This window comes from Saimiri boliviensis, chromosome 21, assembly GCF_048565385.1.
Source record: "Saimiri boliviensis isolate mSaiBol1 chromosome 21, mSaiBol1.pri, whole genome shotgun sequence".
NCBI classification, from domain to species: domain Eukaryota; kingdom Metazoa; phylum Chordata; class Mammalia; order Primates; family Cebidae; genus Saimiri; species Saimiri boliviensis.
The window spans coordinates 27,154,861-27,179,341 of record NC_133469.1 but is presented as its reverse complement, the minus strand read 5'-3'; the positions used below and the strand labels follow the sequence as shown (position 1 = coordinate 27,179,341).

The window sequence follows — 24,481 nt, the reverse complement described above, 5'->3', positions numbered from 1 at the left end:
CTCCTAATGCTATGAACTGGATGACTCTAGGGATATTAGGAATCACTCCCTAGCAATGGGGAGAGCAACATCTCTCTCCTGTAGAGTTGTCATGATAATGAAATAGAATGTGTAGGGGCTAGCACAGAGGCAGCACATAGCACCCACTCAGGAAGGGCTGGCTCTGATGCATATTATTATGACTGGCTGTGAGTTTCAGCATGTGGAATTTCCCAGAAATATTTCCACACCTGAGTACTGAGATGGCCAGGAAGAAAGGGCTGTTCTTCAGGCTGCTCTAGGACTCCTGTCAGGTGCCCTTTCTTGTATTTTGTCTTGATTAGGGTCCTCCTCCCATCTGAGTGTGTACTCCCCAACTATAGAGGGTTGGGGTTTTGGAAGGGCGTTGGGGTGCCTCCCTGTTACAGTGAAGGAGAAAAAAGCCTGAGAACACTAGAAGGGATCGTGGTAATGTGACTGGAGAAGAGAGGGCTGGGAACTGGCATCATGGCCACCCTCTATCGTATAGGGGAGAGCTAAGTAGAAGCAGAGGGAGTTAGGCTCAGTAGTTAAATTTGGGATTTGGTTATTAAAGGAAGAGTGTAGATTCCCTCTCTGGTAGCAGAGGACATGATGCTTTTATAATAATCTCTGTCTATTCCAGGGGTCAGCAAAACTTTCCCTTTAAAGGGCTGGATAGTAAACATACTAGTGTTTGTGGGCCATGTACAGTTTATGTTGTATATTCTTTCCTTCTTCTTTTTATTTATTTATTTTTTTGTTTAACAACACTTTAAAAATATGAAAACCAGCCAGGCATGGTGACTCATGCCTGTAATCCCAATACTTTGGGAGGCTGAGACAGTGGGATCACTTGAGTCAATAATTCAGGACCAGCCTGGGCAACATAGTAAGACTTCATCTCTACAAAAAATAAACAAAATTAATCAGATGTGGTGTCACATACCTGTAGTTCCAGCTACTCTGGAGGCTGATGGGGAGGATTGTTTGAGCCTGGGAAGTCAAGGCTGCAGTGAGCTGTGATGGCGCCACTGTGCTCCAGCCTGGGTGACAGAGCAAGACTCCATCTCAAATAATAAGAATAAGAATAAGAATAATAATAATAATGTATTACAGGGCACAGTTTACCACCCTGGTTTCTTCAGTGCCTGGTAGACATGAGCAAGAGCAAGGCACGAGAAGGGAAGATGGTGTGTTTAAGGCATTTGACACAACCCAGCCAGTGAGCAAATTCTTTCTGTCTAAATGTAACACTAACTGAAGGAAGAAGGAAAAAGAAGAAATCCCTTCCAGTCCTGGGAGCCTCCGTTGTTCAGATTCTGGATTTTAAAGCCCTGTCCTTTTTTTTTTTTTTTTTTTTTCCCTCTCTTTCCCCTTGAGACAGGGTCTCGCTCTGTTGCCCAGACTGGAGTAGAGGGATAGTCTTGGCTCACTGCAACCTCTGCCTTCCAGGTTCAAGTGATTCTGCTGCCTCAGCCTCCCATAACCAGGATTATAGACATGTACCACCACGCCTGGGTAATTTTTGGTAGAGATGGGGTTTCACCATGTTGGTCAGGCTGGTCTTGAATTCCTGACCTCAGGTGATCTGCCACCTTGGCCTCTCAAAGTGCTGGGATTACAGGTGTGAGCCACCGTGCCCAGCCTGAAGCACTGTCCTTTTATTCTTTTCTCAACATTTTCTGGTTACCAGCTCTCTGCAGAGCACTGTGCTATGTGCTGGGGGCACAGTGTGGCAGGGCCTGGTCCCTTGCTGCAAGTGATCCCATGGGTAGTCAGTCACCCAGAGAAGGGTGCACATGCCTCAAGCTGATGGGGGCTGTGAAGAGAGAAGCACAGTGCTGGAGGGCCTTTGAACAAGGTTCCTGCTGCTCTAGGATTGGGGAAGGCTGGGTGCTGGAGCTGGGATCTGACTGAAGCACAGGCATTGGCTAGGCAGAGGGTTGTGCTGTGGGAGGGGACGTTGCATCTGGGCAGAGGGAAGCCTGCCCAAAGGCCCCATGGGATATGAGAGTGTGATTCTGTTGTTTAAAGAACTGAAAGAACTAATATAGCAGGAGTACAGGGGGTGGTGTGAGATGAGGCTGTGCAGCACCATGAAGCCAAGCTGAGCAGTTGGTCTTTAGCCTGAGGCATTAGAAGCTATTAAGGAATGGATAAATTCATACATCTTAGCATACCACACAGCATAGTAAACACACAACCTTGTACCCAACAAAGAACACACAACACAGAATGTAAAATGCAAAACAATAGATAGCACACAATATAACACGCCACACCATACCACAACAAAACACAACAATCTCCTGTTGCCATCCAGCAGGCTCCAGTTCGTTTCGTAATCCACTGAAATGCTATTCCCAACAGGCCCTGCCTGTGGTCCAAGGTCTTATAGACTATATCCCTGTTGGCAGCTCTCTGCATAAAACAGATTAGTGGCAGCAGAGAAGTGCCCCAAGTGTTTTAAAGATTTGACCTTCCTGAGGAGGAGTTTTTGAAGTGAGTCAGTGGATTTCATACCTGCCTAGTTGAGTCTAAAAGTGCCTCAGGCCAAGACGTTCCTGGGGCTTCTGCTACAGTGAAGGGCAGGTGGATGCCAGGTCCCTGCTCCAGCTTTGGCTGCTGCACCTTCAGTTCAGCTGTGTTAGACTCAAGATTTCATCAGTTATGACAATGATGAAACCTTGATTACCTCCCTCAACTCCGTGGAGGTGCCAGCTCTGCTGCCACTGTACAGGCAGGCCATTTGGCTCTATGCTTAGAACACTCCTTTGACAGGGTGCTGATCAGGTGTGGTGGCCCTCTCCCTTCAGCTGGAAGTGCCTTGGAGAGAGCTTGCTGGCCATGTACAACCATCTCACCACCTGTGAGCCCCCACGTCCCAGTCTTGGCAAGAGGATTGACCTGTCGGACTACCAGGACCCCAGCCAGCCTCTTGCATCCTCCGTGGTGGTGACACCAGTTAACGTGATCCAGCCAAGCACTGTCAGTGCCAACCCAGCTGTGGCTGTCGCCGAGCCCGTGGTCTCCTACACCTCTGTGGCCACAGCCAGCTTCCCACTACACAGTCCTGGTCTGTTGGAGACAGGTGCTCCTGTGGGTAAGCAGGCCGCCTGGAGTTGGCTTCTGGGGAGACCCTGTTTACTTAGCCCAGCAGGAATGAAACTGTTGGGGAGCCCTGCCTCTTCTAGAGAGAAGGGTCATGCTGGTGCTCATGACTCAAGTTTAAGTGGGAGCCCCCAGCACTACAGGAGCACCTTAGCCTGCTCACAGGGACACTGCCTGTCAGGGCCACTTCAGCTCTGAAGCCCCTGCAGTGACGGGGAGGGGGAATCAGAGCTGCAGCTCCTGCTCTTTGATAGTTCCCCCAGGACCATTTAGTGCCTGGCTGCCGCATTTTGGCATGAAGGTCACTCTTATCCAACTGTGATGTGGAAGCTGGCAGATGTCCCATCTGCTGGTTCTGCTCTCTTGCTGACTGTGTACATCCTGAGTTCTTTGATCTTAGAAAAAAAAGTCAGCAAAGTCACCAACCAACATGTATATGTTTTACTGATTTTTATTATTGCTAGAGTTGTCAAAAAATTTTGACAAAATCTCCTAAGCCTTTTCTTGATTTCTATGTCACTGAAAGAAATAATATCTGGCAGATATAGGAGTTTCTGAATGAACATGTACATGGTTTCTTTTTTATTGAATCATATATGACATTCTTCTGTTGTCCATATAGTTCTCACAATTCTTTTGCTCTTATATTACTGAGTGCTCAGGGACCGTGGGGTCAGAGCCACCTCACTCTGTCCGTTCCAGGTGAGACCCTGAAGTTCAGCTGACCAGTGTGGGCGTGGGAGGGTAAGGGTGTTGCTTGCTTTGTATCTGTGGAAAATAATCTTGAAATCTGGCTTGTGAGTCCTGTGAAGTCAAGAAAGGTATGAGAGTTAAGGAGTTTAAAATTAATTTTATTCAGGATTCTTTGTTGTTGAAGAAGAAATGGAAGATTTTTTGAATGTCAGAGTTTAATGCCAGTAGATTTATAAAAGAGGGAGATTGATATGTTCGTGTAGTGCATTTTTTCACCCTGGCCACTGTGTAAGATTTTAATTTGCATTCTTTGTGAAGGTGATATTTCTGGGATAGATAAATCCAAGAAAGGGGTAAAACGGAAAAAGATTTCAGAAGAGAGTGGAGAAACAGCAAAACGGCGGTCTGCACGTGTCCGAAACACCAAGTGCAAAAAAGAAGAGAAAGTAGACTTCCAGGAGCTTCTGATGAAGTTCTTGCCATCCAGGTACTGTGTATTTTTTTTCTGATTGGCGGAAACAAACCCACAGACCTCCAGCATGTACCATCAACAACATTTCTCATTGCATTGCCACCCTCTTCTCCGGACTCCTCCTTTGTGTTCCCATAGCATCTGAAGCACAAATCTCACTGGAGTGGGATCTTGGATTTTTCTTGCTTCTCCCCACCTCTGAAATTCCTGAAGGAAGGAGCTGTGACTTATTCATCTTTTGAGAGCTAGAAGCAACATGCTCATGTCCCTGTGTATTTACACGACACCTACTTGTTGCTGAAGGCAAAGGGATACTATGCCCTGGATGCAGATGCCCTGAAAACCTCATGGAAGGGAACTTCCTCTTGCTTTCAGGGAGTCTGTGTCTGCTTGATATGCTTCATGCTCAGCAGGATTCTCTTGCATTCTGATAAGGTAGAGGAGGAGCTTGTGAAGTATTCTTGGGTTTTACTCGTTCTTAGTGCTTCTCAGGAGTCTAGGGGACAAGCAGGTACCAGGCTCCCCAGAGCTGGGAGGAACTTGGTCCCCAATGCTACTTACTTAGGTTTTCACCAGTCCTTCTGCTTTTTGTCCTTGCCCACTCACCTCCTTCAGAGGCTTTAGGGTCCTCAATTTTTGAGCCTTCCTGATTTTATGGTGCCAGTGTGTTGGTTTCTTAATACTCCCCTTCCTCCTCCCTTACCTGAGTGGAGAGGCCTCTCTTGGCAGACACCATTCTTCATTTGCCCTGGACCATCTGCCTTCTAACAGTTGGCTTTTTTGTCTGCTGGAATGTCCTCCCCTATCTTCTGTCTTTGTGAGTTTGTACCATTTTTACTCCTTCATGGTTACTGGAGTGGAGTTTGAGAGCTAACCATGTGTATTCAACATGCCGTCTTTAAACAGAAGGTAAACTAGCTGTAGTTCTTTCTCATGACAGGTTACTTCAGTGGTAACAACATGAAAGTGGTGGAGAAGCCAGAAGCTTTAGGTGGATTGTAAGTTTATTTTACAGCAAGATTCCTAATTTTCTTCATTTGTTGTCTTTCTGAGGTGAAGGTGAAATGCTTAGAAATAATGATTGTTCTCAGTACTTGATGCAGGACCAAAGTGGGGCTGTGGTGCTTTCTGATAAATTTTTCTTAAGGTGTGACACCAGAAGAAAGTTTCCCTTTGGAATAGCTGCAGGATTGTGCTTTGGTTGACGGTGCTAAGAGGTTTGAGTGACCCCATATTCCCCTTAACCCTGCTTCTTACTCCAAGTTCTTGTTCCCTAGGCCCATTCACCTGGAATAGTTTATACTTTCTTTATTTTGGTTGTTGGTTTCCTTTGTGGTTTGGTGTCTGCTCCTTTGTTGTTTATTTGTGTTAGAGATGGGGTCTTGCTCTGTTGCCTAGGCTGGAGTGCAGTAGCACAATTATAGCTCATTGTGGCCTTGAACTCCTGGCCTCGAGGGATCCTGCTGAGTACCTAGGACTGCAGGTGCACACTATCATGCCCAGCTAATTTTATTTCTTGTTTTCTGTAGAGATGAGGCCTTGTATATTGTCCAGGCTGATCTGGAACTCCTGGCCTCAAGCCATCCTCCTGCCTCCGCCTCCCAAAATGTTGGGATTATAGGCATGAGCAACCACACTCAGCTTAGTGTCTGCGTCTTTGAAGGGTTAGGCAAGTGCGACATGGTAGCTTCCCTGATGGAGTTGCCCTGGGAGTGTGTGCAATATGTGAATGAAGACATTCACAAGTTCCCTGAGTGTTTATGCCATAGGGGTTCTGGGTTGAGGGAACACCACAAGATTGGCTGAAATGGGTCCTTGGGAGAAGTTTGAAAGAATGGTGCCCGCCAGGAGAGGTGCCCCCATTCCTAAGGCTGGGCCCACCCACAGCTTTGTGAGGAGCTATGGAAGGACCAAGTTCAGACTCCCACCTATCTGTCTGCTTTCCTCCCTACTTGTTGGGCTCCCATGAGGTCTTAGAACATACTAGGTGCTCTTCTGGCCTATGCCTTTATACCTGTCCTTGTCCTGCATCTTTACATCGCCAGCCCTTCTCCTCCTCCAGTGTCAGCATGAACATCATCCCCTCTCAAAGACTTTCTCTGACCCTGGTCTCTAAAGCAGGGCTTTGACCCATAGTCTCAAGCACTCTGTTGTGATTGGTTCTTATTTGAAGATTTCCCTGGGTCCCTCCAAGTTTTGTTTACCTGCTTATTGGCTGTATCTCTCTAGAGGGTAAGCTTACTGCAGGCAGGATCTGCTGAACTTAGGGCTGCTGTATTCAGTGCCTAGCACAGTGCCTGGCACATGGCTGGTATTCAGTAATCATCTGTTGATGAGATAAATGAATAAGTGAGAATACAGACCGAGTGCCAGCTCATGAAGCCCTGGAGAGGGCAGAGCCTCCTGGAGGCCTGGGTTCTGGACCCCACCACCCTCTTACTTTAGCCGCCTTTTTCCTGGCTCAGATTTAGTTTCTCTAACAGGATGCTTGTGTCAGAATATGTGTTGCGACTTTGTGATTTTGGCATATTACATGCAGGTTAAGAAAGCTGGACCCTGAGGAGGAAGATGATTCCTTTAATAACTATGAAGTCCAGTCAGAAGCCAAACTGGAAAGCTTCCCAAGTATTGGGCCTCATAGATTGTCGTTTGACTCCGCCACGTTCATGGAATCTGGTAGGAATCGAGCAGTGTGACCATTCAGTTTGGGAATTATTCCCACTATCCTATAACCTGCCTATGTTTTGTTCTGGGAGAATGGTTCTGAGGTGTTTTTTAGTGTGGCCAAGAGTCTGCCTGGATTAGTCTTGGACCTGAACCCTGTGGTCAGCTTAGAGGTCTTCTGAAATGTCCAGGCTCATACTTGCTGTGCTTTCTTATGGCCGAATTCAGAGGCTTCACTTTGCAAATTGGATGTATATAAGCACATACATACATCCACTGAGTGCTGAGTGTGTATCAGTGTATAACTGTTGAGTGAGATTAGTGCATATGGCAGCACTCAGAGGTCTGCCCTTTGATGTCCACCTTACATATGGAGATTTAGAGAGGCTCGATCATAGCTGCTGAGGGCTGGAGCCAGACATTGAACCCAGTAGCCTGATCTCAGCACCGCAATGTGGTATTGTGTCCACCTGGATCAGGTGGTAGAGGGAAGGAAGAGTCTTTAATGTCCCAAAGAAAATGGGAGACCCTGGCACGGAAGATCCTCTTTATTCAAGTCAGCTTGTTCTTGCTCCGTGGGCAGAGAAGCAGGACGTGCATGAATTCCTGCTGGAGAACCTAACCAACGGAGGCATCCTGGAGCTGATGATGCGCTACCTGAAAGGCATGGGTCACAAGTTCTTGCTAAGGTGGCCTCCAGGCCTGGCAGAGGTCGTGCTCAGTGTCTACCACAGCTGGAGGAGGCACAGCACCAGCCTGCCCAACCCGCTGCTGAGGGACTGCAGCAACAAGCACATCAAGGTTAGTGGGGGAGCCTCTCAAGGGCTGGTACTGAACTTGTACTATGGCATGGGGACAAGGATCTTGCATGGGTGAGGGACTGCTGTTGTGTTTGGCTGCATCTATTTGTGGGCCTGGAACCTGGGCTTTTGTGGTATTGAAGCAGGAAGCTCACTGAACCTTGTTTGTGCCTAGAAAGCTCCCAGATGGCTGAGTGGAGGATAGACTTGGGGGAGAGAGTGGGCTCAGGGGGCAAGAGGCTGCTGCCATGCCAGGTGAGCAGTGGCTGAGATCCAGTGGTAATAGTGGGGTGCTGGATTGTGGTTGCAGAGCTGACAGGACGAACTGGACATGGGATGTGTGAGGGAATGAGAGACATGGGGAGGGCTTCTCGGGTTGTTCACTGAGACAGAGGAAGGCTCCTCAGGAGAAGCTGGAGGAAAGGGAAACATTTGGTTTGTTTGAGGTGCCAGGGACTGTGACTGTGGTTTTTGTTGTTGTTTGAGACAGTGTACTCTGTTGCCCAGGCTAGAGTACAGTGGTGCAGTCGCAGCTCATTGCAGCTTCAACCTCCTAGGCTTGGGTAATCCTCCCACCTCAGCCTCCTGAGTAGCTGGGATTACAGCCGTATACCACCACACCCAGTTAATATTTAAATTTGTTCTGTTTTGTAGAGATAGGGGGTCTCGCTGTGTTCCGATGTTATGATGCAGTCTTGCCATGTTGCCCAAGCTGGTTTTGAACTCCTGGGCTCAAGTGATCCTAATGCCTTGGTGTCCCAAAGCACTGGATTACAGGCATGATCTGTCATGCCTGGCCTGTGACTTTTAACACTTAAAAAAACAGAAAGCAAAAGCTAAGTAGGGTACTTAGAGAAGCGTTGGGGGCCACCAGCAGTAGGGGGGCTTAGCCTCACTGAGCCTTGTCTCCCTGTTGCATTCCACACCCCAGCCTTCTCCACCTGGTGCCTCCTGGAGCTCGAGGGAACACAGGGTGCTCTGGCCCCCTACTCCTGTTGGAGGTGGGACACTGAATGCTGAAGCAGGGGCACTGGGAGCATTCAGGGCTGCCTGGTGGTCTTTCTGACTGAGAGCATGGAAGGTAGAGGAGCTTGTAGGTCAGCCATCCCTTGCTGGGCACCCTCCACTGGGATACCTTGGGACTATCTCCTGGCAGCTTCTGCCTACCAGGCCATGCTCCCTTGGGGCAGTTGTGGAACAGCAGGAGGAGCCAGGGCCTTGATCCCCAGGCAAAGTAGGCTGATGATCACCTTTCAGCCGTGCCCACTGGGCAAGTGCCTTCTCATCGCTGAACCTCAGCTTCCTTAAGTGCCCTGGGAATGGTATGCCAGCTGCCCAGAACTTTTAAGGGTTCAGTACTGTAATTTGGATGCAGTGTCTGGCCCAGCACTTGGCAAGTAACAGGGCTGCCTCTTTGACAGGACAAGAACTCTGAAGACAGGTCTCCCGGCCCTTCCCAAGTCTTGTTCCAACATAGATCCATGTGCCTCTTTTTATGTCCTGGCAAGTAGACACTGATTATCACTTATGAAATACGAAATGGCAAGTAGGTAGAAAGAAGCATATTTTTATCAAAAAGTAAAGTTTAGTTTGGTTTCCTTCCACCCTCCCCAACCCCCCACACTGTAAAGAGGCTTTGTGATATTGTTCTTGGCCTTCCTATACCTGTCCTGCAGGACATGATGCTGATGTCTCTCTCCTGCATGGAGCTCCAGCTGGACCAGTGGCTGCTGACCAAAGGTAGAAGCTCTGCAGGTAGGAGACATTGTATGTTCTGTGGCCAGGCTAATTTCTGAACCCCTAACAGCTGGGAGAAAGCTGAAGTGGGGAGACTGAGTCATGACATTTAGACTTACGTCTGCAGTAGGCACATTTTCTGGGTTGGCTTGTCAGGGTTCCAGGGAAATCTCCTGGATACTCAAGAAGTGGTTAGCAGTAGCTAAGCCCCCAGAGGGAGCCACGTGCTTCCTTTTGCTGTTACGTGAGATTGAAGGAAGTGGGATCTCAGTTTCGGTGTGACTGTTCAATGCAGTGCTTTATGTACCTTCAGTAACTTTCCCGGTAATATGGATTGTTCTCTCTCTCTCTCTCTCTCTCTCTCTCTCTCTCTCTCTCTCAACTGGGTCTTGCTCTGTCACCCAGGCTGGAATACACTGGCATGATCCTGGCTCACTGCGACCTCCACCTCCCAGGCTCAAGCAATTTTCCTACCTCAGCCTCCCAAGGAGCTGGGACTACAGGCATGTGCCACCATGTCTGGCTAATTTTTGTATTTTTTGATAGAGATGGAGTTTCACTGTGTTGGCCAGGCTGGTCTCAAGCTCCTGACCTCAAGTAATCCACCCACCTCAGCTTCCCAAAGTGCTTGGATTACAGGCATGAGCCACTGGGTTCAGCTTCATTCTGACTTTTAAACCACCACCTGGTGGAATGTAGATGCACTCAATACTGTCTACAGAATTACTCCCCTTGCCCCTGACTCTCAGGGGCTCTCTGCATATCTTTGTTTTAACTGGTCCAACCTCTCTGATGCCTGTCACTCAGGGAGCTGTAGGGCGCTGAGGGCTCCAGTGTACCCCTGCAGATAGGGTGGGTATGGTTAGGGCTGAGGGCAATTTCTGAGAAGTAGAATGGCATTTGGATGCTACACATGAAGTTGACTTGTTGGCCTAATGGTTTTCAGTTTCTCCTCGGAACTGCCCTGCTGGTGTGGTAAATGGCAGATTTGGACCTGACTTCCCAGGGACCCACTGCCTCGGTGACCTCCTACAGCTGTCATTTGCCTCATCTCAGCGTGACCTGTTCGAGGATGGTTGGCTAGAGTTTGTGGTCCGTGTTTACTGGCTGAAGGCTCGCTTCCTGGCACTGCAGGTTGGTTCCATGGTCAGCTGCTTGGCGAGCATGCCCTGAAACCCAGCAGGGTGGGCAGAAAACTGACTATGTTGAGAGTGTGTGTGTCAGTGAGATGCAGTAGGGAATTCTCAGCATCTTAAATTTCCAAGCATGATACCAGTCTGTAAAGATCTTCAACATAACCACAGAGCTCTAGAAGGCACCTACTCTGCCTCTGTAGTCCCCCACTCAAGACTGCCTTGGCATCTTGACCCTTTGCTTAGGTTTTCCTGAGAGAGTCTAAGCAAATGAATGAACAGATAGAGAGCTTTCTAGAAGGGAAATTATTCACCTGTTTTGTGAAAGTTCTGGGAAAGCTTCTCTTTAGAGCCTGGTCTAGAAGGCCAGGATGGATTGGCTTCTACCTAGCACCATGCACATGGTGGTACCTGGTACACTGTGGTAAAATGAGTCAGGAGATTGCCAGGGACCATTTATTCGCTGTTTGATGTGAAGAACATTAGTTCTGGAATTAGGACAGGCCTAGCTCCTAATTCTGACTCTGCTCAAGTGTCCTTAGTGTTTTCGTCTGCAACATGGGGTTTATGATACCTCCCCTCGCAGAGTTGATATGCATTGTTTATTCAGTCAACAAGTATTTACAGAGCCTGAGCTACATACCAGGAATTTCTTAGGGGGTACAACAGTAATTGGTAAAAACCCTGCCCTCGTGGCCTCCACAGTGAGATCCGGGGTGTAAACTTACACCCATGATCATAGTGATCATCTGGCACATCATAGTCTTCTGCTTCTGTCCCCCGAACTGTTTTCCTCCTGATCAGGGAGACATGGAGCAGGCCCTGGAGAACTATGACATCTGCACAGAAATGCTCCAGAGTTCTACCACCATCCAGGCAGAGGCAGGGGCTGAGCGAAGAGACATTGTCATCCGGCTGCCCAACCTCCATAATGACTCTGTGGTTTCCCTGGAAGAGGTAAGTGAGAGTGTGTTTTTGTTTGTTTGTTTGTTCCCCCTCCCCTCCCTGAGATGGAGTTTCACTCTTGTAACCCAGGCTGGAGTGTAATGGCACAATCTCGGCTCACTGCAACCTCTGCCTCCAGGGTTCAAGTGATTGTCCTGCCTCAGCCTCCCAAGTAGCTGGGATTACAGGTGCCTGCCACTATGCCTGGCTAATTTTTTGTATTTTTAGTAGAGGTGGGGTTTTATTATATTGGCCAGGCTGGTCCTGAACTCCTGACCTCAGGTGATCTACCCACCTTGGCCTCCCAAAGTGCTGGAATTACAGGTGTGAGCCACCGTGCCTGGCTGAAAGGTTTTAAATGGTGTTTTCTTAGTCAAAGATTTCTGATTTGGCGTAGTTAGCCCAGGCCTGACCTGTTTCTGAGGAACAGGAGAACTTCCCACATGCTGAGCAGGGCCCCTGGTGGGAAGACAGAAGAGGCCTGGGAAAGGCTTCTCTGACACACTGAGGTACTACAGATCCCTGGTGGAAAGCAGGTGTGGGAGCTGTCACCAGCACAATTTAGAAGTGGTCATTGCTCTGCTGTCCTGGCTATGTGTGGCAGCCACCCCAGTGGAACTGGAAGGAAATACCAGCTGGAGCAAACCGGTATTGGGCTGGCCATGGGGCTGGGTCAGCAGTGTGTGGTATATACACCGGGTTCCACCCTGGTGCCACTTTTTTCATTGTGCAGCATCAGATCCCGCTGCAGTTCTGCATCTGTGACATATCCACATTGGCTGAAAGTGGCCTTCACACTCTCCTAGAGTTGTTTCAGGGACAAGTACAGGTACAGGACTGTCTAGATGCCAGGGCCTCATCAGGTCCTACGTGCAGCATGTGGCAACCTCTGGTCCAGGCTTGCTGAGTCTGACAGCCTGATGTTCTGTGGTGCTACAAGACTGGTTCACTGAACTGTGACCACAAGGCTGTCCCAGCTATCTTGGCAGATGCTTTCCTGGAATTCCTCTGCTTCTGGGTAGTTTTTGGTTTTTGATGTACTTGTTTTTTAAAGAATTGGATGCCTTGCCATTAATAGAAGAACTTTTAACGTATACCTTTAGTGAAAACACTGATGTATGAAGGAGGAGTCTAATTTTTTTTTTTTTTTTTTGGCTGGGACATAGTTTAATTTTTATCCTCCTCATCTGAATCTGATAAAAGCAAACACTGGCCAGATTCAGTGGGGCAGGGGCGAGGGGTTTACCCTCATATGGCATTTCCGGGCCGTTTTCAGATTGATAAGAACCTGAAGTCGCTGGAGCGGTGCCAGTCCCTGGAGGAGATTCAGCGGCTGTACGAAGCAGGCGACTACAAGGCTGTTGTGCATCTGCTCCGCCCCACTTTGTGCACCAGTGGGTTTGACCGGGCCAAACACCTGGAGTTTATGACTTCCATTCCTGAGAGGCCAGCCCAGCTGCTTCTGCTGCAGGTGTGTGCCGCCAGTGTCCCTCACACCCACTTGCAGCTTCTTTCCTTGCTTGTTTGTGTTTATTCTCTGGAGGCTCTGCAGTAGTTCTTGAAAACACATAGCTAGAAGAAAGTGGATGCCAAAACCACTAAGCCCCCAGGAAGATGTTAGTCAGAAAATACCGTCAAGGCTAGGGGAAAGTTAGAACCAAGGACTGCAGGTTCTACGGTTTTGCATGGCTCAGGGTGAGCCCCACACTTGACTCAGAACTTCTGCATGGCAGAGGAGGAAGGAAGGATGGTCAGGTTATCATCTGTCTAATCTGTCTATCCACCTGTTTTTTCATCCATCTCGTTTTATATTGCTTTGTTTCGTTTTTTTTTTTTTGAGACTGAGTTTCACTCTTGTTGCCCAGGGTGGAGTGCAATGGCACCATCTCGGTGCAACCTCCACCTCCCGGGTTCAAGCATTTCTCCTTCCTCAGCCTCCCAAGTAGCTGGGATTACAGGCGTGTGTCACCATGCCCAGGCTGGTGTGCAGTGGTGTAATCTCGGCTCACAGCAACCTCCGCCTCCCAGGTTCAAGTGATTCTTCTGCCGCAACCTCTCAAGCAGCTGGAATTACAGGCATGCGCTACCACACCTGGCTAATTGTACTTTTAGTAGAGATGGGGTTTCTCCATGTTGGTCAGGCTGGTCTCGAACTCCCAACCTCAGGTAATCCTCCCAAAGTTCTGGGATTACAGGCATGAGCCACCATGCCCGGCTTTGTATTGCTTTTTAAGTTAACTATTGGGTAAATATGAAAGTGGCTAAAATATCTGTACACTGTGATATTTTAAAATCAAGATAAAATAAAGACCCATGTAGTTGAAGAAAAAGAACACTAGCCCTGTATTTGAAGCCTCATGTGCTCTACTGAATCCTTCTGTGCTTCTGTTCCGCAGGAGGTAAACACTTACTAGTAGCCTTCCAGGGAGCTGGCAGCTGCTGGGTGCTGGGCAGTTACTCAACCTCTCTGAGCTCAGTTCCCCATCTCTAGGATGGGGATGACCAGTGTCCTTAGCTCAGAGTCCTGTTGTACGGATTACACAAGTTAATGTGTGTTGGCACCATGCCTGGCACTAGCAGGTGCTGTGGAGGTACTGCTGTCATCATTGTCACCATCCTCAGGAGGGTTGAGTTGACACGGAGATAAACATGTAAGATAATATGTAAAATATGCTTAGTGGCATTGAGTCCTGGTCCTTTGTTTCATCCTACTAATCAAATTGCGTTTATTATCTTATTGGGTACTTCCCCTTCAGTTTGGAAAGAGTCCGGTCTTCTCCCAGGCTTTTTGCACAGATTCCATGAAGCATTTTTATCATTAACATTCTTGAACTGGGAAATAGTTAAGAGTTGTGACTGTGGGAACAAATGGAAGCAGCTCAGTCCTGGGGAAAGGGGAGGAAAGAGTTGGTTTAGGGAAGCAAGAGGGAAAGGGGGGTGGAGGGAAGGAGGCTCCAGTTCCTGGCAGAGGAGGTCAGTTGGGCACAAGCCAAGATCACGGGATGAGATGTGTATGACCTCAGTTACCTGGCAGGCTGCAAATTGGCCCAGCATGGCTGCGCGTGGAAGGGACAGTCAGTATACCAAGAAGGGTGCTGGGTGTGAGAAAGTGGGAGAGGCCAGCAGTCTCTGCCTCCATAAAATGGCCTCAATGCTCAGATCTTGTCTTGCTCTTACTGTCTTCTAGAACAGCTGAATGTGGCAGGATGCCCCATTGCTGGGGCAGGAGCTGCTGCTTGGCCGGACACTAAGCTGTGATAAGGGCTGTGCCTGAGGTCTGGGCTGAGTGCTGTGGAAGCTTCTGCTTTTTGTGAATTAAGGACTCCTGATTATTGCTCAGTTTTGAATTGACAGTGTTTTCTTGATTTGTAGCGCTTTTTGTATATTAAAGATAGCAGTCTTTTTCTCAACAAATCTTGCAAATATTATTTCCTAGTTGTTTGCTCTTAAATTGCAGCTTTTAATGTTTTTTCTTGCCATTTATAGAAGTTCTGAATTTTTATGCTGTCAAATCTTTTGATGTTTTTATATATGTGTGATTTTGTTCATTGTTAATTGTGGTTTTTGTTCCTTATGCTTAGACAGTCTTTCCAAGAGTGGAGAAATATTCATCCACTTATTTCAAACACATGGCTCAAGCTTTTATGGGGTACCTGGCACTGGGCCAAGAGGAAGGCTACTCTGAGGGAGCCCATGTTCTAGAGGGGACAGACAAGAGACCCATCAACAGAAAGATAAAAAGGAAATTTGCTTTTGTTTTATTCCAGCAGTGTTATTGTTTTACGTTTTGCATTTAATTTGCTTCATTTAGCTTGTCTCAAGTGGGACATTGAACTTGGAATCCTCTCCTGTGTGTGTGTGGTGGAGCTTTCTCCCGGTTTAGGCAAGCTGCCTATTATGTTCTTCAGTATAACTGGACAGTTTGCATCTTGTTGAGTTGATTCTTAGTCCTTAATATTTTTGGTTTCTATATTGCGCATAATCTTTTTGTTGTTCATTATCTTTTCCAGGTATTCCTACACTGCTGGCTTATAAGAATCCTGTTGATTTTTTTGTGTTTGAGTCTAGGTGCTTTGCTGAATTCCTGTCTGGCTTGTTTTATTGTGTTTGGTTAGATGATTGTGTTGCCCACAGTCGATCGTAATTTGGTCTCCTCATTTGTTGGTGTTTATTTTGCATTTTTGCTCTTTCTGGCCTTGAGCCCTGGAGATTGTCATATTTTAGAGCACCATTGGCAGGTCCTTGTCTTGTTCTTGACTTTCACAGTGACTCTGGTTGCACTTAATAGTCTCTGTCATGCTAGGAAATAATCCTCTGGCTCTCATGTGTTGAGTATTTTAACCAGGAGGTATCAGCTCAGGCTTTGGACCCCTACATCAGCACCTCATAGGCACCCTCACACTGCAGGGGCCTCCTGGTAAAGGGTACTGGCTTTTTCTAAAGAAACACAGGCACCATTTTCCTGGCAATCATGGTTTATACATGGGGGGAGGTTTTGATATGTGTTCAGATATTGTACCACATTCCAAAGGCAGTTTCAAGTATTTGACTCCACACCTCTTGGTGTCACCTCAGAGAGTGGCAGCTGCACATGTCAAGGTTGGGAGGAGCTGCTGCTGAGCCTGGGCTGTGGCAAGGTTAGAGCCCAACGGGGCACTGGGCAGCAGGTGCTTCCTGCAGACATAACAAGTGGCCCACCAGATCTGTGAATTCATAGACAGGCTGTGTTTCCACATGTATCGGCACAGTGATGAAAGAGAGATCCCAGGCGTTTAAATGGGTCGTATTCTAGGGCAAGAAGAAAAAGAAGCTTTGCAAAAGTGATGGCTTCCAAAGAGGAGCTTTTAAAATAGAAGTAACAGTTCAGTGTGGTGTTTTGAGAGCTCTTCCATGTGCCAGGCACTGTGCTGAGTGTAATATGAACATCAGCTCATTTAATGTCCACAGTGCCTCTGAGGGGATGATGTGGTGGCTCAGATTCAAATGGCTTATACATTGGCCCCACTGGGGCACCTGGGGAAGAGGGGCTCATAGAATGACTTTAGTGTTGCCTGGCCAGTTACCCCGTTGTAGCCTCAGCCGAGGCCCTCCTCTGCTGAGACAGTCCCTCCCTGGTAGTCTGCCCCTTCCCTGCTGAACCCCTCCCAGAGCCCTGGCACTAGATGGGCACAGTAGCTCTGGGGAGAGCTGACAGGTGTTGGGGTCCCTGTCTGACCTTGGCTGTGTCTGTAGCCTCATTCCCAGCATCCCCACTTTATAAATGGGGAAGGTCAGGTACAGAGGTGAAGCCTTTCTAAAAACTCCCTGGCTGGTGGCATTCTCTGCTGCCATTGCACACAGGCCACCATACTGCCCCTCCAGGCGCCTCTCTCTGGTCTGCATGAGGCCTACGCTGTGCTGGGGCTCATGCTTCCCTTTCTTTTGCTGCTCCTTACCTGTTTTTCTTCAGTTGTTCTTGCTCGGACCTGAGGCACTAGGCAGATGTGCTGAGCTCACTGTGCACTTCCACCTGGCTCCTTTCCATGCTAGGACTCCTTGCTCCGGCTGAAGGACTACCAGCAGTGTTTTGAGTGTTCCGACGTGGCCCTGAACGAGGCTGTCCAGCAGATGGTGAACTCAAATGAGGCTGCAGCCAAGGAGGAGTGGGTGGCCACAGTGACCCAACTGCTGATGGGCATCGAGCAGGCGCTCTCTGCGGACAGCAGTGGCAGCATCCTGAAGGAATCATCCTCTACCACTGGCCTCGTGCGGCTCACCAACAACCTCATCCAGGTAAGCCCTGATTCCTTCTCACCCTGCCCTGCCCCAGCAGGGATGTCTCTCTGATGTCCCTCTTCTTCAGTAGTTCATAGCTTTCACTGCTAATTAGACACCCAAAGGGGTCATGATGGCTTCTTTGGCTGGAACTATTGGCCTCTGAGGAGGGGTTTGTGCACAGGCTGCAAACCTTCCTGGGGTTGGTTGGATCTGGGGATTAGAGACAATGTAGCACCCTGTGCCACAGGGTTCTTCCAGACCACTGGAGTGAGAGGGAAGAAATAACCTCAGTGGGGAGGCCCTGGTCTGCCTGCAGTGAGCTAGAGGCAGAATGGGAGCCCAGGCCAGGACGCTCCAGCACCCCATGCCATCCTGGAACCTCCAACTGAGGGGTGGTCACAGTACTTTGCATCGTCCAGGAAGGCTTCAAAGCAGAGAATCTTCTTCTGAGGCACTCTGGGCTCTCTCCTCAATTCCTGCTCAGGCCATCAGCAAGTCCTGCCAAATCTGTATCCTCACCCCTGCAGCCTTTGTTTCTCCCTCCTGTCTTCATCTTTCTGCTGTAGTCTAGGCCACTGCTGCTCTTGCTTGAGCTGTGGCAGCACACTCACCACAGTCTCCTCTGCCCCCTCCAGCCACTGTCCAGCCACAGAAGCACCTTTCCAAACAAGACATATGAATGTGCTTCTCCTTCACTTAAAACCCTTCATGTGCCGGGCGCAGTGGCTCAAGCCTGTAATCCTAGCACTTTGGGAGGCCGAGGCGGGTGGATCACGAGGTCGAGAGATCGAGACCATCCTGGTCAACATGGTGAAACCCCGTCTCTACTAAAAATACAAAAAATTAGCTGGGCATGGTGGCGCGTGCCTGTAATCCCAGCTACTCAGGAGGCTGAGGCAGGAGAATTGCCTGAATCCAGGAGGCGGAGGTTGCGGTGAGCCGAGATCGCGCCATTGCACTCCAGCCTGGGTAACAAGAGCGAAACTCCGTCTCAAAAAAAAAAAAAAAAAGAAACCCTTCATGTTCCCTTCAGGTTCTGTGTCACCTAAGGTACACTAAGCCCCAGCCCTGTCTCTCCCACTGGTCTTCTGCTCTCTTGGCTGCAGCCCTCCTGGGCTACCCTCCAGGGTCCCTGCCTACATGCCTGTCCTCTGCCCCCACTCCTCGCCCTCCCTGGCTGTTGGACACGCCACAAGCACTCACCTGGAAACCCCCTCTAAAAGGCTCTCCCCTGTCTGCCCCAACCCTCCTCTTCGAGCCACTGTGGCTGCATCTGTTCTCATCATGGCAGCCATACTGATCCTTTGTCCATGGCTGTCTTCTCTCTGGGCTCTCAGCTCCCCTATGCCCTGTTCACAGGACATTGCACATAGTAGGTACTGAGGGTATCAGTAACTGCATGTGGCATGAAGGAAGGTGGTGTGACTCTATCTTTGGACACTCTGGGCCTCTGTCCGATGACATGCTGAAGATCTGCTAGGTTACAGTGCCCACATGAGAGCAGTGGGGGTGGGCAGGCAGCATGTATCAGCTCCCCAAGAGGCCGCCTGCCTTGCCCCAGCCTGCCCTGAAGGCTTACCTTGCTGTGACACTTTTGGTCTCTCCTCCCCACCCCCTGTCAGGTCATTGACTGCAGCATGGCCGTGCAGGAGGAGGCTAAGGAGCCCCATGTCTCTTCAGTGCTGCCCTGGATTATTCTACACCGAATCATCTGGCAGGAGGAGGACACCTTCCACTCCCTGTGCCACCAGCAGCAGCTCCAGAACCCAGCAGAGGAAGGTGCACAGACAGTGGGCGCAGTGGGGATGAGCTCTGACTCTCATGTCTTTGCCCTTGTCCTCTGCCCCAGGGCCCTGGACCTTATCCAGATGTTGTGAGTGGGGCTCAATCCACTCAATCCAAGGATTTGCATGTGCTTGGACGTAGGCAGAAGTGTCCCTGGTTCCTCCCTCAGGGAGCTTACAGTGCAGTGGGCGCAGGAGGCCGTGTGGAGCGTTGCATGTTTGGTGCAGGTGGCAGCATGGAGGGAGTAACAAGAGGTGACTACTTATGAGGAATGCTGACACTACTCCAGGAGGCCTTGTACCCACTAGCTTCTTTAATCCCCATCACACCCCAAGAGATGGTAACCCGAGGACAGCATGGAGTGAGCACAGGTTCCACGTCCCAACTGTCACTTCTTAGATGTGTGACCTTGGGCAAGTCATAAAACCTCAGCCTCTGTTTCCCCATACCTATATTGGGAATAATAGTATCTATCTCAGAAGGTTGTTCTGAGGATGAAATGAAATAATAAAGCCATGAATCACCATGGTGGGTCAGTGCCTGGCTCACGGTGGGTGCTGAGTGATGAGAAGCCAGGGAGGGCAAGCCCCAGACTCTTAATGGAAATGGCACTGGATCCAGGGTCAATACAATGGTAGAAAATGTGCTGGATTGAAGAAATGACAGTACAACAGCTAAAGGACACGTAAAGCAAAGATTGCCTATAATTTTCCCAGATAGATCTTTTTTTTTTTTTCCCATTTTTTATTTTCTTGCATTTGCTGTCCAGACTTGGCCTAATGCACATCTAGTTTTTGTGCAGTTGTTATAATTATACATGTCTATTGATGCTTATATTCAACTAGCTTAAAATGAAGTTTATTGAAGATTTTTCCTCAATAATTTATAAAACAAGGAAAGTGGAAAGGAAAGAGTCATCCCTATTCCAACTGTTCACAGAAAACCAGAGTTAACATGTGGTTTGTCTCCTTCCCTTCACACTCCCTCTGTAATTTCATTCACTGCTCAGAAATTTATCAGCTGCTCACGACATGTCAGGACTCTGAATAGGACATCTCTGGGCTTGACAGGTTTGTGGTGCTGGGAAACAGATCAGCTGTCCAACAGCACCAAGCTGGCGTGGCGGACTGAGAGGAGAGCACCTGATGCTGCCCATGGTTGTGGGCGTGGGTAAAGCTGAGCACTGATTTTTCAGGAGGAGTAATTTTTCAGAAGAGCAGGAGCAGAGGAGAACACTGGGGAGGTGGAGTGGGGGCCAGGGACTGAGCAAGCCTTAAGCCAGATAGGAGAGCTGGGGCGTGGGGACTGGACAAGGGAGGAGGTGTCCGACTGCAAAAGGTATTTATTCTCTGTTTTGTAAAACTGTTGCTTCATTTCGCTCCATTGTTTCATCATGCTGATGAGAGGCTCATGCTCTGTTGAACCATACCCCCGGCTGAGTCTTTAGTTTGGCTGCACTGCTTCATTCTTACAGGTCATGCCATGATGAATGCCTTATGTATACCTTTTTGCTTCTACTCAATTGACTTTTTAAGGATAAATTTCTAGGAATGAATATCTTTAGAGCTCTTGACAGTTACTACCTCTGGTACTTCATTGTTCTCCAAAATGATTTTAGTGGTGAAAAAAAATTAATGTTTACAACTATAAGTGTTTGTTATTTTTCTTAGAAAAATAATACAAAAAGACTTCTGGATTGAAATTCTCCTTTCCCTCAAAATTATGCAAACAAAAATTAGTTTTCAAAAAAACTGCTAGTAGGTAAACACGGAGAGAATAGTCAAGTACCTTAAACTTTGAAAGGCACATCAAAGAAGAAAAGAGCGAGGAAAGGAAAGAAAAGAAAAATTCTGGTGGAGTGGCAATAGGTGTCTCTGCATGTTCCTCTGCATGTCCCTCAGCAGGAGAACTGAGGGAAGATAGCAAGTTGACCAAATCCTGGGACATATTAATATTCTCATCTGTGGAGAGTGGGGTGAGGGGGAAGCTCCTCCATCCATCTCTCTTTGGCCTTAGCAGAGGCAGGAAGAGCTACAGGGTCCTGCCATTTTTCAGTTGCAGACGAAGCTGAGGGAAGGGGCCCCGGAGTAAAACACTATGGTTAAATCGTGAGGGGCCTGGTGAGGACATTATCACCCAGGAAAAATAATAGTAGTTATCACATGGTGAATTCTCTGGAAGCAGATACTAAGACAGGGTTTATTAGGAAGGTGGAGGAAGAAGGATTGGGCTTTTGAGCTGACAAACATGATGAAACAAAATTGCAGAGCTGAGGAAAACACTGCAAACCAGATCTCACCATTACAAAGTCATAAATGCAAACAGCAAAGAGCAGAATGAATATGACAAATTGAAATAATTGATGCAATTAAGAGTCAAAAGCAACAGGGCATGGTGACTCAGGCTTGTAATCCCAATGCTTTAGGAGGTCAAGGCAGAAGGATTAGTTGGGGCCAGGAGTTTGAGACCAGCCCAGGCAATGTAGTAAGACCCTGTCTCTACAAAAAATAAAATTAAAAAATAAATTAGCCAGGTGTGGTGGTGGCACCTGTAGACCTAGCTACTTGGGAGGTTAAGAGGGGAGGCTAGCGGCCGGGCGCAGTGGCTCAAGCCTGTAATCCCAGCACTTTGGGAGGCTGAGGCGGGTGGATCATGAGGTCAAAAGATCGAGACCATCCTGGTCAACATGGTGAAACCCCGTCTCTACTAAAAATACAAAAAATTAGCTGGGCATGGTGGCACGTGCCTGTAATCCCTGCTACTCAGGAGGCTGAGGCAGGAGAATTGCCTGAACCCAGGAGGCGGAGGTTGCGGTGAGCCGAGATCGCGCCATTGCACTCCAGCCTGGGTAACAAGAGCGAAACTCCGTCTCAAAAAAAAAAAAAAAAAAAAAAAAAAGAGGGGAAGATGACTTGAGCCCAGGAGTTGAAGGCTGCATTGAGCTATGACCGTGCCACTGCACTCTAGCCCAGGCAACAGTGAGACCTCATCTTAAAAAAAAAAAAATGAAGGAAAAAAGTACAAAATAAATTTCACCAAAGAAACTTATTTTTAGTGGCTTCTGACATGTTCTGTTCTGATCCACTCTAAAAATGCTAGTTATGAGTCCTTAATGGATGATGGCCCAGAGTTTCAAAAATACCAAGGGATCTTTAAAAACAAGTAATAGTTCTAGTGGTAAACAAATGTGTAACTGGAATTCAGTAGTTCTTTTTCCTCCTGTTTTACTCTTTTTCTTCTGTATTATTCAGGTAGACCTAAATCGATAAGAACCTTTAAGGCCAAGCGCTGTGGCTCATGCCTGTAGTCCCAACACTTTGGTGGCCAAGGCAGGAAGATGTCTTGAGGCCAGGAGTTTGAGACCAGCTTGAGCAACATAGTGAGACCCTGTCTCTGTAAAAAATAAAAAAAATTAACTGGGTGTGGTAGCTCGTGCCTGTAGTCCCAGCTACTCAGGAGGCTGAGGCAGGAAGATTGCTTGAGTCCAGGAATTGGATGGTGCAGTGAGCTATAATTGTGCCAGCTGTACTCCAGCCTGGGTAACAGTGAGACCTTATCTTAAAAAAACTTTTTTTATGTTAAGAAATGGCATGTGTATTATTATAAATTACTTTTTAAAATATTTTTATTATAAATTTCCATTATTATAAATTACTTTTCTGTCATTCAAAACGCATCAGATATGCACAGAAGGATGCTTCAACTGAGATTTACTAGACGTTAGCATTGGTTCTCTCTGGGCTGGTATTTTGATGAATAAAGTGTGCTCCTTTGTATTTTCCTATGTGGCTTGAATTGTGTTTTGGTAAGTGTATAACTGGCTTTAATAAAGCCAGTCAAGTCACTACTCATTTAAAAAGGCAAAAAAAAAAAAAGAAAAAAAAAAGGGGGAAAAATCTTTGATTATGGTGGTGAAGGCAGAAAAGCCCAAAAAGAAGAGACTGAGCCTCAGAGCCCCCCTGCGGGTGTGCAGATTCCCATGCTAACTCTGTGTCTGTCTGTCGGTCTGGGCTTTCTCTAGGGATGTCGGAGACGCCCATGCTCCCATCCTCCCTCATGCTGCTGAACACAGCCCACGAGTATTTGGGCAGGAGGTCCTGGTGCTGCAATTCAGATGGGGCTCTGCTGCGATTCTATGTAAGTGCTTCCCCCTGGGCTGCAGAGTGCCAATGTAGGGCTGGAGCAGGAGGGTGGGATGGGAAGAGGACAGATTCATGTTGGCATACTCAGCTTGATTGGCTTCCCCAGAGTGGTCCCACTGTGCGTCTTTGACTTACCGCATTACTTACTGTAGTTACCGAAACTTGTCAGAAAGTCTGATAAGACTTTCTTGCCAGAAAGTTCCCTTGTGCACCTGAGGCTCAGGAGCTCTTGGAGCTCTTGACCAGCAGGTGAATTTAGATTCACTTGCCTTTACTGAGTGTTTTCCTAGTCAGAGGCAGGACTAGGCCTTATAATTGTAATTTCAGGAGTAATAACCACATGCACCAACACTGCCTTCTACTGAGTCCTGTTTGCTAAGCATGACTCACAATGCCAAATAGTAGTTGCTCATTCAATAGCTATTATTACATCCATTCAGTCAGTAAATGATTAGTGAGTGCACACACACTTCCTTGCACTTGCCAGTTGTGATTGACTGGAAGTAGCTCCCTGAGTTTATTAGGGATAAGTAGCACTAACCCTTTCTCCAATTTCACTGTGCTTAGGAGGCCAAGCAGCATGCAGACCAGTTACAGAGCACCCGGTGTTCTTGATATACCAAGAGAGGGTGTCAAACCCAGCCTATAATATTTATTCTTGAAATGCCGTTGGAGGCCGGGCGCGGTGGCTCATGCCTATAATCCCAGCACTTTGGGAGGCCGAGACGGGTGGATCACGAGGTCAAGAGATCGAGACCATCCTGGTCAACATGGTGAAACCCCATCTCTACTAAAAATACGAAAATTAGCTGGGCATGGTGGCGCACGCCTGTAGTCCCAGCTTCTTGGGAGGCTGAGGCAGGAGAATTGCCTGAACCCAGGAGGCGGAGGTTGCGGTGAGCCGAGATTGCGCCATTGTACTCCAGCCTGGAAAACAGAGCAAAACTCCGTCTCAAAAAAAAAAAAAGAAAAAAAAAAAGAAATTCCATTGGAATATAAACATGCCCATTTATTTACATATTAACTGTGGCTGCTTTTGCAATAGAGTGGCAGAGTCCAGTAGCTGTGATGGAGCTATATGGCCAGCAAAGCCTAAAATATTTAATATCTGGCCCTTTAAGAAAAAGTTTGCCATCACCTGCTCTACACCTTCTCTTCAGGGAACAATACCTACTCTTTCACAACTGCTACCTCCCTCCCAGTACTTCCGATCTTTCTGTGCTTTTCCCCCAGTGCTTATCC

General features: G+C 48.0%; 1 protein-coding gene across 4 annotated transcripts in view; it reads left to right on the top strand.

Moving 5' to 3' along the window:
• Positions 1-24,481, top strand: part of CABIN1 (calcineurin binding protein 1) — a 159,375-nt gene that overhangs the window by 35,173 nt on the left and 99,721 nt on the right. For all 4 annotated transcript variants that reach the window (XM_010349227.3, XM_010349226.3, XM_003938572.4 and 1 more), the window contains exons 10-20: positions 2,817-3,103; positions 4,123-4,291; positions 6,816-6,952; positions 7,524-7,741; positions 9,417-9,495; positions 10,424-10,611; positions 11,415-11,567; positions 12,832-13,026; positions 17,085-17,327; positions 18,935-19,091; positions 23,119-23,234. In XM_010349227.3, coding sequence (XP_010347529.2) covers positions 2,817-3,103; positions 4,123-4,291; positions 6,816-6,952; positions 7,524-7,741; positions 9,417-9,495; positions 10,424-10,611; positions 11,415-11,567; positions 12,832-13,026; positions 17,085-17,327; positions 18,935-19,091; positions 23,119-23,234 — 1,942 coding nt within the window. The remainder of the gene's footprint in view (positions 1-2,816; positions 3,104-4,122; positions 4,292-6,815; positions 6,953-7,523; positions 7,742-9,416; positions 9,496-10,423; positions 10,612-11,414; positions 11,568-12,831; positions 13,027-17,084; positions 17,328-18,934; positions 19,092-23,118; positions 23,235-24,481) is intronic.